Source organism: Rhinichthys klamathensis, unplaced genomic scaffold (assembly GCF_029890125.1).
Source record: "Rhinichthys klamathensis goyatoka isolate OS25496 unplaced genomic scaffold, OSU_Roscu_1.1 h1tg000011l_1, whole genome shotgun sequence".
Classification (NCBI taxonomy): Eukaryota; Metazoa; Chordata; class Actinopteri; order Cypriniformes; family Leuciscidae; genus Rhinichthys; species Rhinichthys klamathensis.
This window is the reverse complement of record NW_026606564.1, coordinates 1,799,258-1,819,073: the sequence shown is the minus strand read 5'-3', so window position 1 is coordinate 1,819,073 and position 19,816 is coordinate 1,799,258. Positions and strand designations below refer to the sequence as shown.

Below are 19,816 nucleotides of genomic sequence, written 5' to 3'. Positions count from 1 at the left end.
AATTTGAAGCTGCAGACATGTAGTCACAAATGTGTAAAATGCCATTCACAGAAATATAATGGTTGAACTATCCCTTTAAAGGGGTCATATAATGGTACATGCACTTTTACAAGTTGATTATACTGAAATATGTGTTGGCAGTGCCTGTACACAACCATCATAAAATGATAAAAATCCATCCAGTGTTTTTGTTTTAATCTCCTTATATGTTTTCCCCTGCCTCAAATTGAGCCGTTCGATTTTGTGACGTCACACGCTCGGACGCCCCTCCCACGATTGTTGATTGACAGCATCGTTTCAACACAGACCCGCCCTCGCCCGTGAGCCAGCTGTCAATCATAGTCTGCGCGGACCGGCGCGGTCATTGTTGATATGCTGGAGCACTGTCTATGAGCAGAATGGCGTCTAAGCGATTGTGTTGTTCTGTTCTTGGGTGTAATAACGAACACAGCAGTCATTTTAATGTTCCTTAATCCGAACCGCTGAAGACACAGTGGCTGAGTTTGTTTTCGAAGGGAATATTCCCCATGAGCAACGTCAATGCTTTCATGTTTGCGCGAATCATTTCTCACCAGACTGCTTTATAAACGAGGGTCAGTATAAAGCTGGTTTTGCTAAGAAGCTGCTCCTGAATAAAGGATCAGTACCAGCTATTCGTGTTCCTGCTGAACCTCTAGAACAACTGAAGTGAGTGTAACGTTTTATTAAACTTTATATTAATATTTATATTAATCTTTGCAAATCGCTAGCTGCACGCTTCACAATGAATGCGTCTAAGGTTTACACTTACGGCATGTTTTCTATGTATAATGTTCTCAATATAATTCATAATCCCACGTTTATACTGAACAACGCGTTATGGTTATTGTGTTACAAACGGTGTACACACAGAACAGAGAGGCGGGGTGAGCAAAGCTCATTATCATTTAAAGTCATATGCACTGAAACGGCGTGCTGAAAACAGAGCTGTTTTTGACCAAGTAAAATAAGTGTTTTCTTACAATACTAATGAGAATTTTTAATTAAAGTATAATACAAACTTTTAATTTAGACCCTAAAGAATCATACTAGCTTGTACAAAAATGGCATTATATGACCCCTTTAAGTATTACGACTTGCTGCCCAAATGCTGTGCGCAGAAATATGTAAATATCCAAGATAAGTGATATTGGCGTGAGACTCACCATAGGGAGGTCTTGAAGCCGATGGAATTCTGGATGCTCGTTCCGCTGGCGGAACCTGAGGAAGAGGACGGCCGAGACCATGGCAGTGCAAATGATGAAAATGGTGACCAGAGCCGCAAGCAGGGGGTCCAGGGGTGATGTAGGCCGGTGGGGAGCCTTGCCTGATTCTGGAAGATTGATGAATTGAGTGGAAACTGATTATCACTATCACAGGAACTAATAAAACCGAAGGAACATAATGGAGCTCTGCACAGACCACCGAAGTAAATGTAGATGGAAAAATAATTCAATTATCATCTGTCATTGTGCTTATTAGACCTCTACTGCAAGACCAAAGACACCACTCAAACCTATCAAACGTTTTCTCTCTCTCTCATACTAGTAGTAGAGTATCTTTCTGGCCTTAGTCAAAGTCCTTTTAGGCAAGTCATGCCACTCGGCCGCCATCTTGGCAACGCCTCCGGGCAGCTATTTCGGACTAACAAGACCAGGCTCCTATCTAAATGAATGGGCAGAGAGTCAGAACTGCACTTTCACTGGTCACCGGGACATAAAAACTGCTTGTATAGAAACAGCAGTAAAATATGATAAAAATCGCTGAAAAAGTTTGATGACTTTGCCCTAAAATAAGGTTTAAAAGGTCTTTTTCCCCACAGGTTATACGTTTACTACGCATGCGCAAGGGTTCTCGTCTCCGCTGTCGCAAACCTCAACTGTGCGCATGTGTCAGTGGAACTAGACGATAGGCTTACATGTTTCCCGGCTTGACTGTTAAAAGCAGACGACTGGCTTTCCAGCGGGAGGGGCGGGGCATGTGCATACAACCGCCATCTTTGGCGTTACGGGTTTTCCCTATAGTTGTATTGAGGATTGAGGAAGTGGCATGTCTCTATATAAATTGTCTCTGCCTTAGTCAAACAGAACATGAAGTTCAGTTCACCCAAAAATAAAAAAAGCTTGAAATACATTTAAAAAAAAGGCAGAGCTGCAATTGACCATATTTGAGTGATAAAGCCTAAATTAAATCTGTTCATAACATAAAACGATCATGTCTCTTCAGAAGACTTGCATTAAACCACTTGATTCATATGGATAACTTCTACAATATCTTATGGTCTGAAGTCTTATGGGTTCGAAATTACATGAGGTAGATTAAATGATGACATAATTTTAATTTTCGCGTGATCTATCTTTAAACTACATGGCAGGGAAATATTTGCTATCCACACACCTTGATCACCCACGTCCAGTTCAGAGGGCTCGTCCTGGTCTTCTGAAGGAGCGGGTCCAGTGACCCCTGAACTGCTGGTCAGGGCAAACCGAGATGTCTGAGGGTTACTGGGGGTGAATAGTGGAGCTGTTTGTGTTGTCTGGGACGCACTGCTGGTCGAGGTGGAGAAGGTCTGATGTCCTTCACTTGGACTGATGGATGTTGCAGGAGCTGTGGCTGCTGAATCTGAAACGGTGCTCTTCACATAAGAAAGAGATGAGCTGCCGCCAACAGAAAAACCTGCAGGAGAAACATTGGCACAGAAACACAAGCTTTGAACATGGAAGGAAAAAGCAGTGAAGGTAAGATTTGAGAAAGTATGATTTAAGGATGAAGTTTTTTAAGAAGTTGTGAAAAGCATGATGGAGTATCTAGACACTATGTGGGTGTGAGTGGTGCTAATCTATGCAAAACAGGAGTGTGTTTCATGAAAAGTTCATTAAGATGAATAACAAAGATGAATCTAATTACCACTATATATAGGAGGATATACAGATTTATTTTAGATTTTCCACGAATTCAAATACTTTTCGTCTGATTTTTATCTTTTAAATGTTTTGCTATAATCACAGACAGATGATAGATAGGTAGACAGATAGATAGATAAAAGACAGACAGATAGATAGATGATAGACAGAGAGATAGATAGACAGACAGACAGACAGACAGATAGATAGATAGATAGATAGATAGATAGATAGATAGATAGATAGATAGATAGATAGATAGATAGATAGATAGATAGATAGATAGATAGATAGATAGATATAGATATAGATAAACAAGACAGACAGGCAGATAGATAGATAGATAGATAGATAGATAGATAGATAGATAGATAGATAGATAGATAGATAGATAGATAGATAGATAGATAGATAGATAGATAAACAGACAGACAGATAGATAGATAGACGGACGGACGGACGGACAGATAGATAGATAGATAGATAGATAGATAGATAGATAGATAGATAGATAGATAGATAGATAGATAGATAGATAGATAGATAGATAGATGGATGGATGGATGGATGGATGGACGGACGGACGGACAGATAGATAGATAGATAGATAGATAGATTGAAGCAACAACCTTTGGGCTAGTTTTGGCCATGATTGGGCAGGTTTTAAATAGCAATTGGGCTGGTTTTGGTTCGCAACCCTGGTCACGGGTCCCTCCTTCAGTGTAGGTCTATGGTATATTTTTTTTAACCCGTTTTATTTTCTGCCAGGCAAGTTTCGAAGAACTTCTGTTTTGAAGTTGTTTTCAACAGTCATACTTAAGGTCTGGCATAGGTGCAGTAAACCAATAAGTAAATATTCAACTGCCCTAAATATAGCTGTGTTTCCAGTGAAATGACAGTATGAGAGAGGGATATTATTTACAAGCACAGTCGTGTTCCAAAATGTTACGCCCACGTCCAGCCATTATTTACAGATAGACGTCTGATCAAGTGGGTGGAATGTGACAGTTTCCCAGAGAGTCTCATGAGTTCAGTCTTGATTCTGTCACATTAAGCCCAGTGTTGTATCTCTAAAGTGGAACACAGTGATGCACACACACATGAATCATTGTATTCATACAACGATATGCGAGTAATGCCACTAGATATGTAACCGTCATCTCAGCTCGTGTTCGACCAATATGGGTTTTTCGATGTCAGATGCAAATGGAAACATCTAGAGAGCAGCGTGGAAGATGACTGTGATAAAGCCAATATATAATGATGGAAAATTATTGAAATTTCTGGGGGAAAAAAGAAAAAAAGCAAAATATTCTTAAAAAATGTATAGCAGTTTTATGGTTTAGTAATGAATATGTCAGAATCTAACCCACATTTCCAACATGAGCACTAACCAAAAAGCCACGGCTCTTCCTAAAGCAAAGTAAAACGTTTAAACGTTTGCAGTACTTTTTAGAAAAAAATATGGTAACACTTTATTTGACTGTTTCCTTGTTATAAGTACATGTAACATATGTAACAATACATTATGCATAATTACATGCAATTAACCCTCAACCAAAACATAACCCTACCCTAACCCTATAGTTAGTACATGTTGTTAATTATTATTACTCAGTCCTTAAATATATAATTACACTGTAACAATGACACCTTAAAATAAAGTGTAACCAAAACTATTATTTAAGTCTTCACATTTAATTCAAAGCGCTACTTGCCGTATTTTGTCATTATTTGTGTAATTCACTCGCAATTTCTGAGTGAATTTTTCTTTTCAGTGCAGAGCTTTACAATTCGATGATGGTTTGAAGTCCGTCTCAATATAAAATTTGAAACCTCTTTCAACTCTTCATAACTGTTCATTTTGCAGCCTTATCTGCCCCTTGTCCATGTTGTTGTTCTCAACCCAACGAATGGCAAATTTGTTTTCAAAGCCAAGTTAGACTGATTAATGACAGATAGCATGTGCAATTAGATTAGGTTTAATTAGATTCGTCTTGCCTGGCACTGAGGCTGCGTCCGTGTTGAGGGTGGTGGTGGTGGTGACATCTTGTAGCGCAGGGGTCTGTGACGGAGAGCTGTCATTGGATGGTTGTGATGGAGGAGCAGCAGTAGGTGTGACCTCACCACTTGACAAATCAGTCGGAGGAGGAGAGGCTGTACTGGGTCCTGATTCCAAAATATCACTTTTTGAAGTCACGTGATCTTCAGGAAGGACTTCATTCAGAAGGGATGGGGATGAATCTGTTGTCTGACCTTGGGGAGAAGTAGAAAGTATATGAATGAGCAAATGTTTAGAATGTATTCATTACAAATGTCTACATTACAGTCTACAACTGTACTTGTAGATCTAAAAAAAAGAAAAAAAAGAAGAAGAGAAATATGCCATGTTTATTTGCTACAGGAAGAACGCTGTGTGTTCTCATGCTGAATCGGTTTACGTGGGCGTTCCAGACCGGATCTGTACAGCCGAGTTTAATGGTCGCACAGTGAATCCACAGAACAAAGCGGTTGTGACCTTTATGTGTCAAGAAGGAGCAGAGGAACAAACAAAACAGATCAAATGTGCACGTGCACGGGTTTTTGAAGATTTAGAAGATCACCCTATCACTATTCTCTGCTACATCATAAAACACTTAGTGGCCAGTTCAACTATAGTTTAGATGCATAAACAAAAACAAAAAAAACAATAAAACAAACAAACATTTTATGCAGACATTAGACAGGCCAAATTCGAACCCATGTCTCCCACGTCAGCCTACGTGTTCCAAAAGTGATTGAAATTAACACCATAAACCGAGATCTCGCTTCAAGAATATAATTAGCACTTAAGGGGGGGAGATACAAATATGCAAATTGGAGACCAAATACATTTCAGTTACAAAAGTATTTCAAAATAGCATAGATGAACTGTTTGTAGAACTGTTGTTTTTTCTGTTGCCAAATATATTGTTACTAATTTTATCTTTTCAGTTTGCAGTATTGTAACATGCAAATTGCCAATGACATTTTCAAAAGAGTGATGATAGATAGATATCTATAGATCTCTCTCTTTCCCTTTCTCTCTCTCTCTCTCTCTCTCTCTCTCTCTCTCTCTCTCTCTCTCTCTCTCTCTCTCTCTCTCTCTCTCTCTGTGTGTGTGTGTGTGTAATCCATGGATGGTAAAGGTTCTTTATGGAACCTTCAATGTCAATAATGAACCTTTACTTGTAATTTAAACCAATTTTTTTTTCCACTAAAGAACTTTTTGTGTAATGGAAAGGTTCCATGTATTCTTAAAAATAAAGGTTCCAAAGTGATGCAGTAATGCCATAGAATAACTATTTGTTTCCCCCAAAGAACCTCTCAGTGATCAGTTCTTAAAAGAACAGGTTTTTTTTTTTAGCGTGAAAAACATTTTAATAATACAACATTTTCCACTATAAAGAATCCTTAGTGGTTCAATTAAAGGTTCTTCATGGAACCATCAATGCCAATAAAGAACCTTTACTTAGATAGATAGATAAATTTAGTCCCATAATATGTTTCGTGTATATTATTTACATTATAAATAATGTAATTAAAAATTAGGAAATAAATTAGTAATGATGAACCGAAAAACCATGCGAGCAAGACAAAGCCAGCAGAGATTGTAACATTACAGAATCATGTTGCTGGTTTCGTACTAGAAATCAAGTAAACCATAAGCCATGTGCTTACCTTTTATGACAGATAAATGAAGAACCGTCGCAGTCCATATAATAAAGGCGTTTTGAGTCCTCATGTTAAGATAAAGCGACTCAAAGCGAGCGCGCGCAGACACCGTGTAGATTCGCTCTGTGATTCCCGGGATGATCTTTCCGTTAGATGACAGCGGACATCGTCAGTGCTAAAAATATCTCGAGGGGTCTGGGCTTCAAGAGCGGGGTGTGGTTAACCGCAACCTATGGTCTAAACGACAGCTTATTTATAAAGATAGCGAAAGGACCACTGGACCGTTTGAATCGCATCGAATCGGATGTGAAGGGACCGAGTGAACTGGCTCGAGACAGTCAAGTGAATGACGTGTAGCGTCAGTCCTGTCAGCTGTTATTTGCTGCGACCCACGTGTGTGTGTGTGTGTGTGTGTGTGTGTGTGTGGTGGACCATCCCGTCAGAGGTGCCCATTACACACACATGACCTGACGAGACTCCACAAACACCCCCTCAAAAAGTACCACTGAATACTGGCTGTCACAGAGCACAAGAATAGGATTTAATAAGGAACTTAATTGGGAATGGAGTCAGTGAATGCAGAGGAGTTCACAGTGGAGGCGGTGGAGAGGGTGAGTATGTGACATATACAGGAGCTGTATGGCCAAACTGACTCACAGAAACACAACATGTCACTCAACCATTTGTGTATGAGCTGACAAACGGTGACTAATAACTTTTTCCTTTTACATCACGTAATTGTTATATAAAGGTAAAAGGGAAATTGTATATTTTAGATGGTCTACCATGTCTTTCACTATTGCAGCTCACTTAAAGGGATAGTTCACCCAAAAAGGAATATGTATGTCATTACTTAGGCTACTCCACCTAAATTTTTTACAAACCTGTATGAGCTTCTTTCTTCTGTTAAACATAAAATAAGATATTTTAAAGGTAACCAACCTGTTGACGGCACCCATTGACTTCCATAGTAGGAAAAAAAAAATACAATGGAAGTCAATGGGTGCCGTCAACTGTTTGGTTACCAACATTCTTTAAAATCAATTCTTTTGTGTTCAACAGAAGAAGGAAACTCAAAGGTTTGGAAAAACTTGAGGGTGAGCAAGTGATGACAAAATTTTGGGTAAACTCTCCCTTTAAAGATTATAGCCACTCTGTATGGCAAATCAGTTTTAACCCTCATGTTCTACTTGTGGTCTGAATGACCAAATAGCTCTTTAAACATAGGCTACTTAACATTAAAGTAACACGCTGAAGCTTAGAACTGGTTAAAAAAATGTCAACATGATGATACACAAAAAGTCCTTATGCACTATTATGTTTGAAGTATCATAGACCCCAGATATGAAACATTTAAAATACTAATATTCTCTTACTAGAAATAGCCTACACTCATACTAGTTTATATTGACTTTTTTTTATTGTTTTGTTCTGCAATGTGCTTTTGCCCAAACAAAAACAATGCTAGGATTCCAGCAGTGGTGTTCTGAAAAGAGGAGTCAAAGCCCAGTAGCCTATTTCTCATCAAGTGGTTGTTTTAAAGTCAGCATGAAACAGAAGTTGCAATAGTATTTGCTTCCCCATTGTGACGTTTGAAATGGCTGCACTAGTGAAACAGCTTCTCGAATGAAAAAATTTAGGGCGGGACTTGATTTTGTCTATTGGGAATTGATTGGATGGTTTTGGTTTGCTATTGCTGTGATCTCATGTGAGTGACGAGTTGTCCCGGCCTTGCGCCAGTAAAAATGTCAGCATTCACTTGACGCATAAATCTGAAAATCAGACAATTCGGACAATATATTGTGGAATATATTGTAAGATGACTGCAACACTGTATTGACCAATCAGAAGCCAGGAGCAAACTATCCATTTAATACTATCCACCTTTTTCCTGGTTAGCGAATTTACCCATGATTCATAGCGGGTTTGAACCGGAAGTCGGTTGTCCTTTTCCGGTTCGAAGCTTGTGTACGTTTGATAGCTTGTAGCTTGCTATCTTGTTTGCTGTAAAAGCCGGTGTTTCTCCATGGATGAAGCACAAATGGAACTTAGCAAGTAGAGGTTAGCCGCTGAACAGGAAACACAATACCGGAAAGCGGAAGTAGGTCAGCACCCATTGGTTGCTGGAGAAACAGGCGGATACAAGAATACTGTACTATACTATAGTTACTTTTCTATTGAAAATTGTGTTTAAAGGTTTTGGTGGAATATCACACACCACACTGCAGAACACTTCTGTCACTGCTTGACATTTCATGAAGCTTGTGAATAACAGTTATTTTGTGCTTTTCTGAAGAGGTCTGAATGCTCACACTTTGTAACACATCTTTCCCTCGCCGGTCAAAATGACCCGAAGCCCTAAAATTATACTTACGTTTTTTTTCTTTTCTTTTTTGATGGTATTTTTTTTTCTATTTTTTAATGCAATCTTTTGGAGATTAATATAATATATATTTTTTTTACCTTTAAATTAGTAGATTTGATTAGTAAATAATAAATAAATAAATAAATAGTAATTTAATCACATTCCTTACATTCTTTCAACTTAAATTCAAAATAACTCACAATTTCATGCTTTTTAATTCTGCTCAAAATATCTTTCATTGGGTGTCTTTGCCGACCTCTTGTAGAAAAATAATAATATAACATGATATTTCATGACTCTTGCCCCTAGATGGCCTTATTATAGCTATATGGAGCAAATGAGGTGTTCCGCTGGGTCCTAAAGTCAGTTCTTTTCAGTATGCATTTAGATACACATGTAGACTTTATAAAATATTTTTTTGGTAAAGTTTTGGCATTTTTCGTTTGAATTTTGAGCATTTTTAGGTTTTTCTATGCGTAGTGAAGCATTCCTCACATTCCATTCATTCCTAATTGGGTCAAATTGACCCGTTTCTTTTTTTTTATTAAAAAACACAAAACTCCTCGAATCCATTCGATTTTTGTGTGTGTGTGTATTCGTGGTTCAAGTGCGACAATAGTGCTATGGTCTTGGACCCCTCTGATGAACACTTTAGTTAGTTTCGGGTCAAAATGACCTGAGGGAAGGATGAGGGTTAAGCGATTTTTGAAAAATACTGCTGAAAGTGGATCGGACCAAGCACCACAACACACTTGTAGCCAATCAACAGTAGGGGGCGTGTCCACTCATGATTCATCTCCATGCTTCCTTGTTATTCGTTCATCCTCTTCGCTTTATTTTTCGTGAAGCATTATTTTGCTTCACTTCTGCTGTGATGTTTGTGCATTTTGGGGAAGGGTGTGTTTGGTTGGGTTGATTTCAAATATCAACAGTGTTCAACAACGATTTTGAAAAATTGCATACTGCACCTTTAAGGGTGAGAATTAGTGCTATCACTGAGTTTAAAGATATGTGTGATAACCATACATTTTAGTAAGCTGATTTTTTCTTTTCTTTAAGATCACAAGATATAAATCAATACTGCCAAAGTCCAAAGTCTCAAAATCTGAGGCAAGAGCAGTATCTTTTGGTTTGGAGAATGCTTTCCCTGTGGCCTCTATTTCTTCATATTCCCATAATTCCACAAACAGTTGAGCAAAGCCATACACACTTGTAAGTGTTTGTTCTTGTGCAGTTCGGGACAATATAGGAGCTTCTGGAAGTGGAAAGTAACTCGATATCCTCAGTAAGCTGTTCGAGTCTAATAATAACTTTCAGCATGTGGGGAATTTGGTGGCTGGTTTATATTATGCTTCTCCATTGTGTCCTGTGATTTCTGTTGCATCTTATCTGCACTCAATACACATTTTTGGGGAAAGAATATGGTAATATTACTAGGGATGCACCGAAATGAAAATTTTGGACCGAAACCGAAAATTCTGGATGCACTAGTCCAAAAACAGAAATTGAAATGGGCTTTAAAAAAAAAGAATTATTCATTTCTTATTTTAAATTATTTTATTTTTTTGTATAATTGTATTATTATTATAGACTGAATTGAATTAAATTCAATCATTTTTCTGAATCTGAATTTATTTAGATTAACATAGATTGTTTGGCCGTGTGTTTGACCCTTTGCCCGTTATATGAATTACGATTCAGGATTGTCCCAACAAAGCTGCATTTGGATCTTTAACCCAAGTCTCTGAGCAGTTCTTAACAAATGATTGAAAAGGTCATTTATTCCTGTGATTCAAAGCTGAATTTTCAGCATCATTACTTTTTAGTCTTCAGTGATGCCTCAGAAATCATTCTAATATGCTGATTTGCTGCTCAAGAAACATTTATTATTACCAATGTTGAAAACAGTTGTGCTGCTTAATATTTTTTGTGGAAACGTGATACCATTCAAAAGTTTTTTTTTATTATTATTATTATTAAGGATGCATTAAATTGTGACAGTAAAGTAATTTATAATGCTACAAAAAAGGATTTCTATGAAAATAAGTGCTATTTATCAATGAATCCTGAAAAAAAAAATCAGTTTCCACAAAAAACAAACTTTGAGTGAAGACTGAAGTAATGGTTGCTGAAAATGGACAAAAATGCAGCCTTGGTGAGAAATAGAAATATTTTTAACATTATAAATGTCTTTACTTTTTATCAATTCGATCCATCTTTGTTGAATAAATATATATATATATATTTAGTTAATGGTAGTGTATCACGTTTTCAACAAAAATATTAAGCAGCAAAAACTGTTTTCAGCATTGATATTAAGAAATGTTTCTTGAGCCCACAGTTCATCATATTAGAATGATTTCTGAAGGATCATGTGACACTGAAGAGTAATGATGCTGGAAATTCAACTTTACCATCACAGGAATAAATTACATTTAACCTGTTAACTGGCACCCCCCTTTTTTTTTGCATAGACATAAAAATCACTATCCAAACTTAAATGGTTGTAATTCAGGAATGCTTTGGAATATAGACCTATGGCTGGTCTTGTTTTAAAGAAGACATTTTCCAGATTATTGTAGAAGTCCAGAAATTGTAAAAAATGAAACAGAAAAAAAGTTATATAAGTTTGAGTTTATGAAATTGTGTAATGTAAAAATATAATGATTAATATTTTATATAAAATATATATATTACAAAATATATTTTACTCTAAAACTGCAAGAAAATTAAAGTCAAATATCTGAACAAGTTGTATTCCAAATTTTAGGTTGATATCTCAAAAAATGAGCTTTCAGTAAGATTTTATTCGGGCGCAGTACCCAACTTTTTCACTAGGTGAACACCAGACTCCATTACTGCCCATATAAGGGCGCCTCCATTTTCATATGTTTTGAGTGATCTGAACCATGTATTTCCATAATTTTCATACAATTTATGAAGTAGACATCCTATTCAGAAGTAGTAGGGGTGGTTTGGCAGTATTTGATTTGAATTAAACCTCTAATAAATGCATAAAGACTACGTTATAGCGTTATAGCTCGCAGCCGCATTACAAATCGAGAATCCATACATTTTTCTTTATATTTAAAACATTTTCAGACCTTTTTTTCTCATAAAATGGAATTGGTGTTATCTTTTGAACTCATGGCATGAAAACAAACTGAGGTTTCTACCAATCTTTCATGATTTTTCATGTTTATTGTTATTTCAAAATAAAGGCCTAAATACTCCTAATGAATATGAAATATTCTTGTTGCAAATTGATACATTTCTGCTCCTCTGTAATATATTTTAGATAACAGCCACCAAATATGAAAACTAGAGATTTTAAGCTTTCAAATGATATATAGTTTGGCAATATTACTTTAGGTTTTTACTAAGATATTATTGTTTTAAACATGCAATGGCAAATGGGCCATTAAATGGGCCATCAAAAAAAAGTTTTGATATATATATATATATATATAATAGAAGCAATCTTTCCTGATGTTCTTTAGGCTCTTCAGCAGCTCTACTATGATCCTGAAATGGGAAAGAAGAATGTGGCCCAGAAGTGGCTCACACAAGCCCAGGCATCACCCCAAGCATGGCACTTCTGCTGGGCTTTGCTCCGGCCAGACAAAGTAAGCAATACGGGCGACTACGGCGCACTTTAATTTTCCCTGCATTAGATTTACAGTTCTTTTTTATTCCGTTTCACATTAGGTTCCAGAGATCCAGTTCTTCGGGGCAAGCACATTACATGCTAAAATTTCCCGCCACTGGTCTGACCTCCCAACAGGTCAACTAGACTCTCTCCGTTCGCAGCTCATCGCCCAGGTCGGCCAGTTCGCGTCAGGTCCTAAGATGGTGCTGACGAGACTCTGTGTTGCTCTGGCCTCTTTGGTCCTTCACGTCGTACCCGAAACATGGCCAACCGCAGTGCCTGATCTTCTGTGTGCCTTCCAGACAGGGGAGGTTGTGACAGAGGCTGACGGTCAGGCCCGATGCCTTGCGCTTCTAGAGATCCTCGGCGTTCTGCCCGAGGAGCTTCAGAGCAGCAGGATCGCTGCCTCTCGGCGTTCACAGCTCAGAGGTGTTCTGGCTGTGGAGTGGAGCTCCGTCTGCTCGCTGCTCCAGCAGTTACTACAACAGGCAGACGCTCCCTGTGGGGTCAGAGAGCGGGTGATGAGGTGCGTGTCCTCCTGGCTCACGCTGGACATCGCTTTGAAAGACAGCGAGGGGCTGCTGCAGAGCTGCTTTGCCCTCCTCAAGGAGTCTGAGCTCTTTGACATGGCTGTGGAAACCATCGTCAGCATCATCTCACAGCCTGATTGTCAGAGGTGAGATAGGCCATATATATGAGACAATGTACTGTCGAAACAAGCACTATTTCCTTTCATGCATTAATAGTTCTGAGCTTTCCTGTAAATCACGTAAATTGTTTGCTTCCTCTTGTCACTTAATAGTACACTCAGAAAATATTTAGGCCTAAATTTAAAGTGCTTTATTTTAAAGGTTCACAATTTTGTTTTGGAGGTCTCCTACAATAGGTTTACATGCATCCAAGATCAAAAAACACTTTCATTTTCTCATAATATACATTACACATCACCTCATTTCTCAAAGAGTCTGAAAACAGTTAGTTCGAAGATTCTCTCTGAACCGAGAGCTTACTCTGCTCTGATTGGTCCACCGCTTACAGCGGGTGTCGGAAACCAAATATCCATTCAATCATAGATGATTGAAAACAGGGCCTTCTGGACATGACGAACCAAACTCTTCCAGGCCTCAGCTACAACTAGTGTTTAAGGCTAGGGGTCGAATTGGACGTTGTGTGTGGCAGCCAATAAAGACCATAGTTTGGCATTATGCAAATGTGTTGCATTGTTATGTAAGTTTGTACCAGGAAGTGAGACTGGAATTGCTGACGACTCATTTCAGCTGTTCAGAATCGATTCTTTCTCTTAGGAGACTAACTTTTTGTCTTGCATTTTCATCTATAAAACTTTGCAGCTTTTACATTCACAAACAGCCGCCATATTACACACTGCATGAAAGGGAATTTTCGAAAAAGCATTGTATTTGATTATAAAATTTCCATTCATTTGCATTATGCAGTTTTAACATAAACAAACCAATCTATATTTATCAGCAGGGCTTGATGTCTATTTTTACATGCCACCATATGATCCTTTGGTAACACTTTATTTTACAATGTCATTGTTACATATGTTACATGCAGTTACTATAATAATAACTATAAATTATGCATAATTACATGTAACTAACCCTAAACCAAACCAACCCCTGCAAGTACATAATATTACTTTTCTAAAAATATGTTATTTTAGTTATCGTATTATGATTACGATATATAATACTTTGTCTGTATGTAATGCATCTTAATAACTCTAGATGTAATGTATGTAAAAAGACATTATAATCAGGGATGCTCTCTTATTCAAAATGAGTTGTTTCAAATTAAGGAAAAAAAATGCAGATGTTATAAATGTACATTTCTATACTGCTTACTGTTATAAAATAAATAAAAATCAAGTACAAAACAGTAAAATCTAAATTAATAAGGATTCCACAGTCTGATGATGTTTAGTATGAAAGATTCATGAGATTCATATTGTTAGGGGTGAACAGTTAAAGACCCAGAACCAGATATGATGAATGAAGACCCGGAGTCAGAATTATAATGAATTAAAGAAAAGATTTACTGAAGATAGTTTGCAGTTTCATCAGCAGAAGTCAGCTTCAAGACTCACACAGGAGTTCGTAGGCCGCCCCATTTACAGTTACAAAGATCACAGCATTATACCATTCACCAAGGTCCTTCAGGTTGCAGTTTGTGATTGGCTAAGAACACATATAGTCTAAGTTATTTTCCTCACATATACAGACTGAAGCATCTCTCCATAGATTATGCAGCTGACACACAGACCCAGAAGTTTAGGCACGTCATGACCTTCCAGGTCACAGATTTGGGCCAGTGGTTCCTTAACCATCAACCAAGAAGACTAACAAACACACCGACACACAGCTTTTCCAAGGTTGGATTTGGCCAGGCTCTAACTATAAACAGGAGAGTCCTCTCAAAACATCAAGATAAAGCGTTCTCTCTCTCAAGGATAGCTAGACTTTAGTCTAACTGGAAAGCAAGGCTTTAACTGAGAAAGGTTCCCTTAAACTATTGGCTTCAACGACCCCTATATGTTTTAAAACCTTTCTCAAACACAAAACAAGTCCCTATTTCATTTCTGGAAGCCGGGCTAAATGAGCAAGCACTGTTACGGCATTCAGATATCAAATACAGACATTAAAGGGTTAGTTCACCCAAAAATGAAAATTCTGTCAGTAATTACTCACCCTCATGTTGTTCCAACCCCGTAAGACCTTCGTTCATCTTCGGAACACGAATTAAGATATTTTTGATGAAATCTGAGAGCTGGATCACTCCTCCATACTAGTCCATAGGCTTCTTCAGGGATTGAACTTGCCGGCCTCGAAAAGTTATTAAAGACATCGTTAAAATAGTCCAAGTGACTACATTGGCTCAATCTTAAGTTTATCAAGCGACGAGAATACTTTTTGTGCGCAAAAACAAACAAAAATAACGACTTTATTTCAACTATTCATGTCCATCTCTTTGGGCCTCTAGTCAGTTAACGTAGTGTGATTCCGTAGAGCTACGTCACACGTAGGCTCACTATTGGCCGACGCTGGTCATGTGCGTGATGCGTGTGACGTACAACAACAGAAGCTTACGCTATTACACTGGTGAACTGACTCGAGGCACAGAGAAGGAAATGAATAGTTGAAATAAAGTCGTTATTTTGGTTTGTTTTTGCGCACAAAAAGTATTCTCGTCACTTGATAAACTTAAGATTGAGCCACTGTAGTCACTTGGACTATTTTAACGATGTCTTTAATAACTTTTCGAGGCCGGCAAGTTCAATCCCTCAAGAAGCCTATGGAGGAGTGATCCAGCTCTCAGATTTAATCAAAAATATCTTAATTCGTGTTCCGAAGAGGAACGAAGGTCTTACGGGGTTGGAACAACATGAGGGTGAGTAACTTTTCAATGCGTTACTCAATGTGAGTTGACATTTCAGTAATCACACTGGTAACTACTATAACAAAGTAAAATCTCACAAGCCTAGAGAAGTCATTCAACTCATTTTATATTTAGGAAAAATATTGATTAATACCTTGATTATAATCACTCATTCATTACATATACTTTGAAGCAGCAGTGGATTCCAATCCACCCCCTTCAGTATTCATTTAGCAAAAAAATTGTTCAAAGAACATCCCAGCAGAGTTGAGAATCTTAAAACCAAAGGATATAAATGATTGGCTGGGTATTCAGTTGGTGTACTTTTCTTAAAGAAATTAACTAATTGAATGCACAAACAAAACAATTCATATTCAATATTGGCTGATCATTTTGGGGGAAAAGTGTGATTGTATGATATGATAAAATTTTTCCCTACACAAGGAAACTAACCATCACTTGACATATAATTGTCAATTAAGACAATTAATTAAGCATACAAATGTATTATTACTCTGTGTGTTTGTTGATGTGGAGGTTTGCAGACAGTCTGCTGAAGGTTGTTCCTCAGGTTCTGGGTCTTCAGGAGCAGCTAAAGAAGGCAGTGCAGGATGGAGACATGGAGACGTCTCATGGAATCTGTCGCATTGCTGTAGCTCTGGGAGAAACGCATTGCAGGTTGGACGTAATGACTTCTATGCATCATTAATCTCCCATTAATAAGATGGCCTGGGCCTATTCATCATTCGACTGCCCTTGTCTGTTTGATGAAACCTCTTCTGCCTCTTTCTGTCCCTCTCGTTCCCCAGGACTCTTCTGGAGCAGGTGGATCACTGGCAGGGCTTTCAGGCTCTAGTGAGCATGATTATGTCCTGCACTGCTACACCTGGACGTTACCCTGTGGATGAGACCTCCAGCTCTCTCACACTCACATTCTGGTACACCCTACAGGTACAGCAGGTCCAGACAGAACAATCACTCAAGTGTGGTGCCAAGTTCCAACTGGTTTTGCATTGACTTGAGCAGATATGAGGTTTTGAGCTTATATCGGCGGCTTGTTTCAGGATGAGATGACGTCATTGGATGCTGAGAGGCAGACACTCTATCTACAGATCTACAGACCTGTGTACTTCCAGCTGGTGGACGTTCTGCTGCAGAAGGCCTGTTTTCCCAGAGATGAGGACTATGCCACATGGTCCGCAGATGACAAAGAGCAGTTCAGGACCTACAGGTTAAACTAGATTTTTAAGAGACTGCAAAAAAAAATATAGCTGCGAGCAGCGATTACGGGCCCAAGCCGGTGGCACCGCAACCCCGGTGCCTTTAGTTACCTAAAGGCACCGGGGTGGCGGTACCACCGGCTTTGGCCCTTCATCGCTGCTCGCAGCTATATTTATATATATATATATATATATATATATATATATATATATATATATATATATATAAAGCCGGTGGCACCGCCACACTGGTGCTTTTAGGGTTATTGTGCACGACGTGCAAAAACGTAACCCTGCTTTGACTGTCGAAAAGAAGTGTGCTGTAGAGCTTGTATCAGTGTGGGCTCTGCAAAAGTGTGCATTGAGGGCACATATCAACCACAAAGTATGCGAGAGCAACCTTCTGAAAGGTCAGGTCTACATCCAGGTCTACATCTGCCATGTGTTTACATCATAGTAGTGAAGTTTGAAGCAATCAGGTGATTTCAAAGCTTTTTGAAAGTGACAGACTTCCTGCTGCCAGTTGGTGGCGCTATAACCGGGGTGGCGGTGCCGCCGGCTTTGGCCCTTTCATCGCTGCTCGCAGCTATATTTATATATATACACACACAAACACACACACACACACACACATATATATATATATATATATATATACATAAATATATATATATTGTTTTTTTAAGAGACAAGACAGAATATTACTTGCCTGATCTGATTAGAAAAATAGTGTTTGTGTGTGTGTGTGTGTGTGTGTGTGTGTGTGTGTGTGTGTGTGTGTGTGTGTGTGTGTGTGTGTGTGTGTGTGTGTGTGTGTGTGGCGTAATTGAACAATGTAGACATAAAAACATACTCCGTCCTTTTGTTCATACAGGACATTATTCAAACTGCAAAGTGTTTACTTATATTTGTGTACACTTGCAATAAAACACAACATTGTGCTTTTGTCAAGCTATAAACTCTTGTCAAACTGTAAACTACAACTGTCACCCAACCAAAATCTCTTACACACACACACACACACACACACACACAGTTTAAAAGCAAAAAATATCAAACAATCCTATTTAAAAACAGTCTGTGGGAGCCATCTTTTGGACATTCATCATATCGCATTGGTTTTCATTTCTTGTCATCAAACAGAGCCCTAATCTGTTTATTTTTTCAGTTACACATTCTACATTGATTAAAAAAGAAAAATCAAATGTGTTTTTATTTTATACAGAAATAAATAATCTATCATTCAGATGAGAATAAAGTTAGTGTTAGTTCAAATTTTAAGGAAAACAAATATATGATCTGAAATATAGCACATTCATTTAAAATTCATTCAGGTTCAATTACCAAACATACAATCTTAATGTAATTTAAAGCAAACAATACATTTAAAATATATGGGTTGTATGACTATTTTTTAATATAAAAAGATATATATCCAAAAAGACAAGGCCTAAAGTTTAACAAGGGTTAAACTCTTATCACTGTAACAGACACAATCACACACACAATCACACACACACACACACAAGTCAAATCACTTACATTTTACATGCAATATTGACTTTTTTTCTGTTTCAGCAGCGAAAATAGTTAAACAAAGATCACAGCAGAACCATCGCGCATCTCACAGCAACGCGTTCTCATTACTGAATGATTCAGCATTTTGAACGAATCGGTTGACTCAAAGATTCAATGACCAATCAATCCATAAACATCTATCTCATTCATGAATGACTCAGTCGTTCAAACGAATGAATCAATGACTCGCTCATTAAGACGGTCGCCTGGCGACACCTAATGACGGTTTAGTGTTATGTTTAAAAGTATCATTCTTTCCAACGATTGTTAATTAACTCATATTTGAAACATAAGCTATATTTATATATATACATACATATACACAGACATACACAAAAATAAAATAAAAACACATTTGAAATGTGTTTGCTTACTAAATTGTGAGCTGAACGAAAGTTGCAGCAAATATCAGCAACAGGAGTCAAATTTCATTAATCACGAGAGTGAAGAGCTGACTGAAAAGATGATGACGGAATAGGCTATTTTATGTAAAAACGCCTATTTAAGCGAATCTGTCATTGTACTCTTTTATTGTTGTGTTTTCCGTGAAAAATAATAGACTATTGAACTCACAATTCAAGCAATCGGCCCCCGAAATTGCACTAATTTTAGTGACACTAAAAAGTATGCGGCTGCACTGGCATTCATAATGGTGCGCGTCCATGGCGACGAGCGAGCAGAACAGAGCGAACGTTTAGTTAATTTCTACTTCCATAGGAATTCATTCGAGCGCCACCATTTCAATGTCTGTGCGGACGTCCATATTATACTTTCGCTTTCAAGTTAGTGTTTTTAAACCCCCCAGCGGCAGGTTTACACAATTGGTTTACACAATCACACGTTGATTAACCGGTGGGAAAATATTCCCATAGTAACATCCCTAATATATAAATATTTATAAATTCAATAGGCCTACCTGATTTTGAACACAAGAGGGCAGTATAGCACTATATATGATTTGGATTATTATTATTTTTGACTAAACAACCAT

The 19,816-nt window shown here is 37.9% G+C and overlaps 1 protein-coding gene across 5 annotated transcripts in view; it reads left to right on the top strand.

Moving 5' to 3' along the window:
- Nucleotides 1–7,025: 7,025 nt before the first annotated feature.
- ipo13a (importin 13a) overlaps nucleotides 7,026–19,816 on the top strand; it is a 59,664-nt gene continuing 46,873 nt past the window's right edge. For all 5 annotated transcript variants that reach the window (XR_008808246.1, XR_008808245.1, XM_056263627.1 and 2 more), the window contains exons 1-6: nucleotides 7,026–7,225; nucleotides 12,480–12,605; nucleotides 12,688–13,304; nucleotides 16,565–16,705; nucleotides 16,837–16,978; nucleotides 17,092–17,258. Coding sequence is in view for 3 of the 5 variants with exons in the window: in XM_056263627.1 (XP_056119602.1) it covers nucleotides 7,178–7,225; nucleotides 12,480–12,605; nucleotides 12,688–13,304; nucleotides 16,565–16,705; nucleotides 16,837–16,978; nucleotides 17,092–17,258 (1,241 nt within the window). In the remaining 2 variants the exon portion in view is untranslated. The remainder of the gene's footprint in view (nucleotides 7,226–12,479; nucleotides 12,606–12,687; nucleotides 13,305–16,564; nucleotides 16,706–16,836; nucleotides 16,979–17,091; nucleotides 17,259–19,816) is intronic.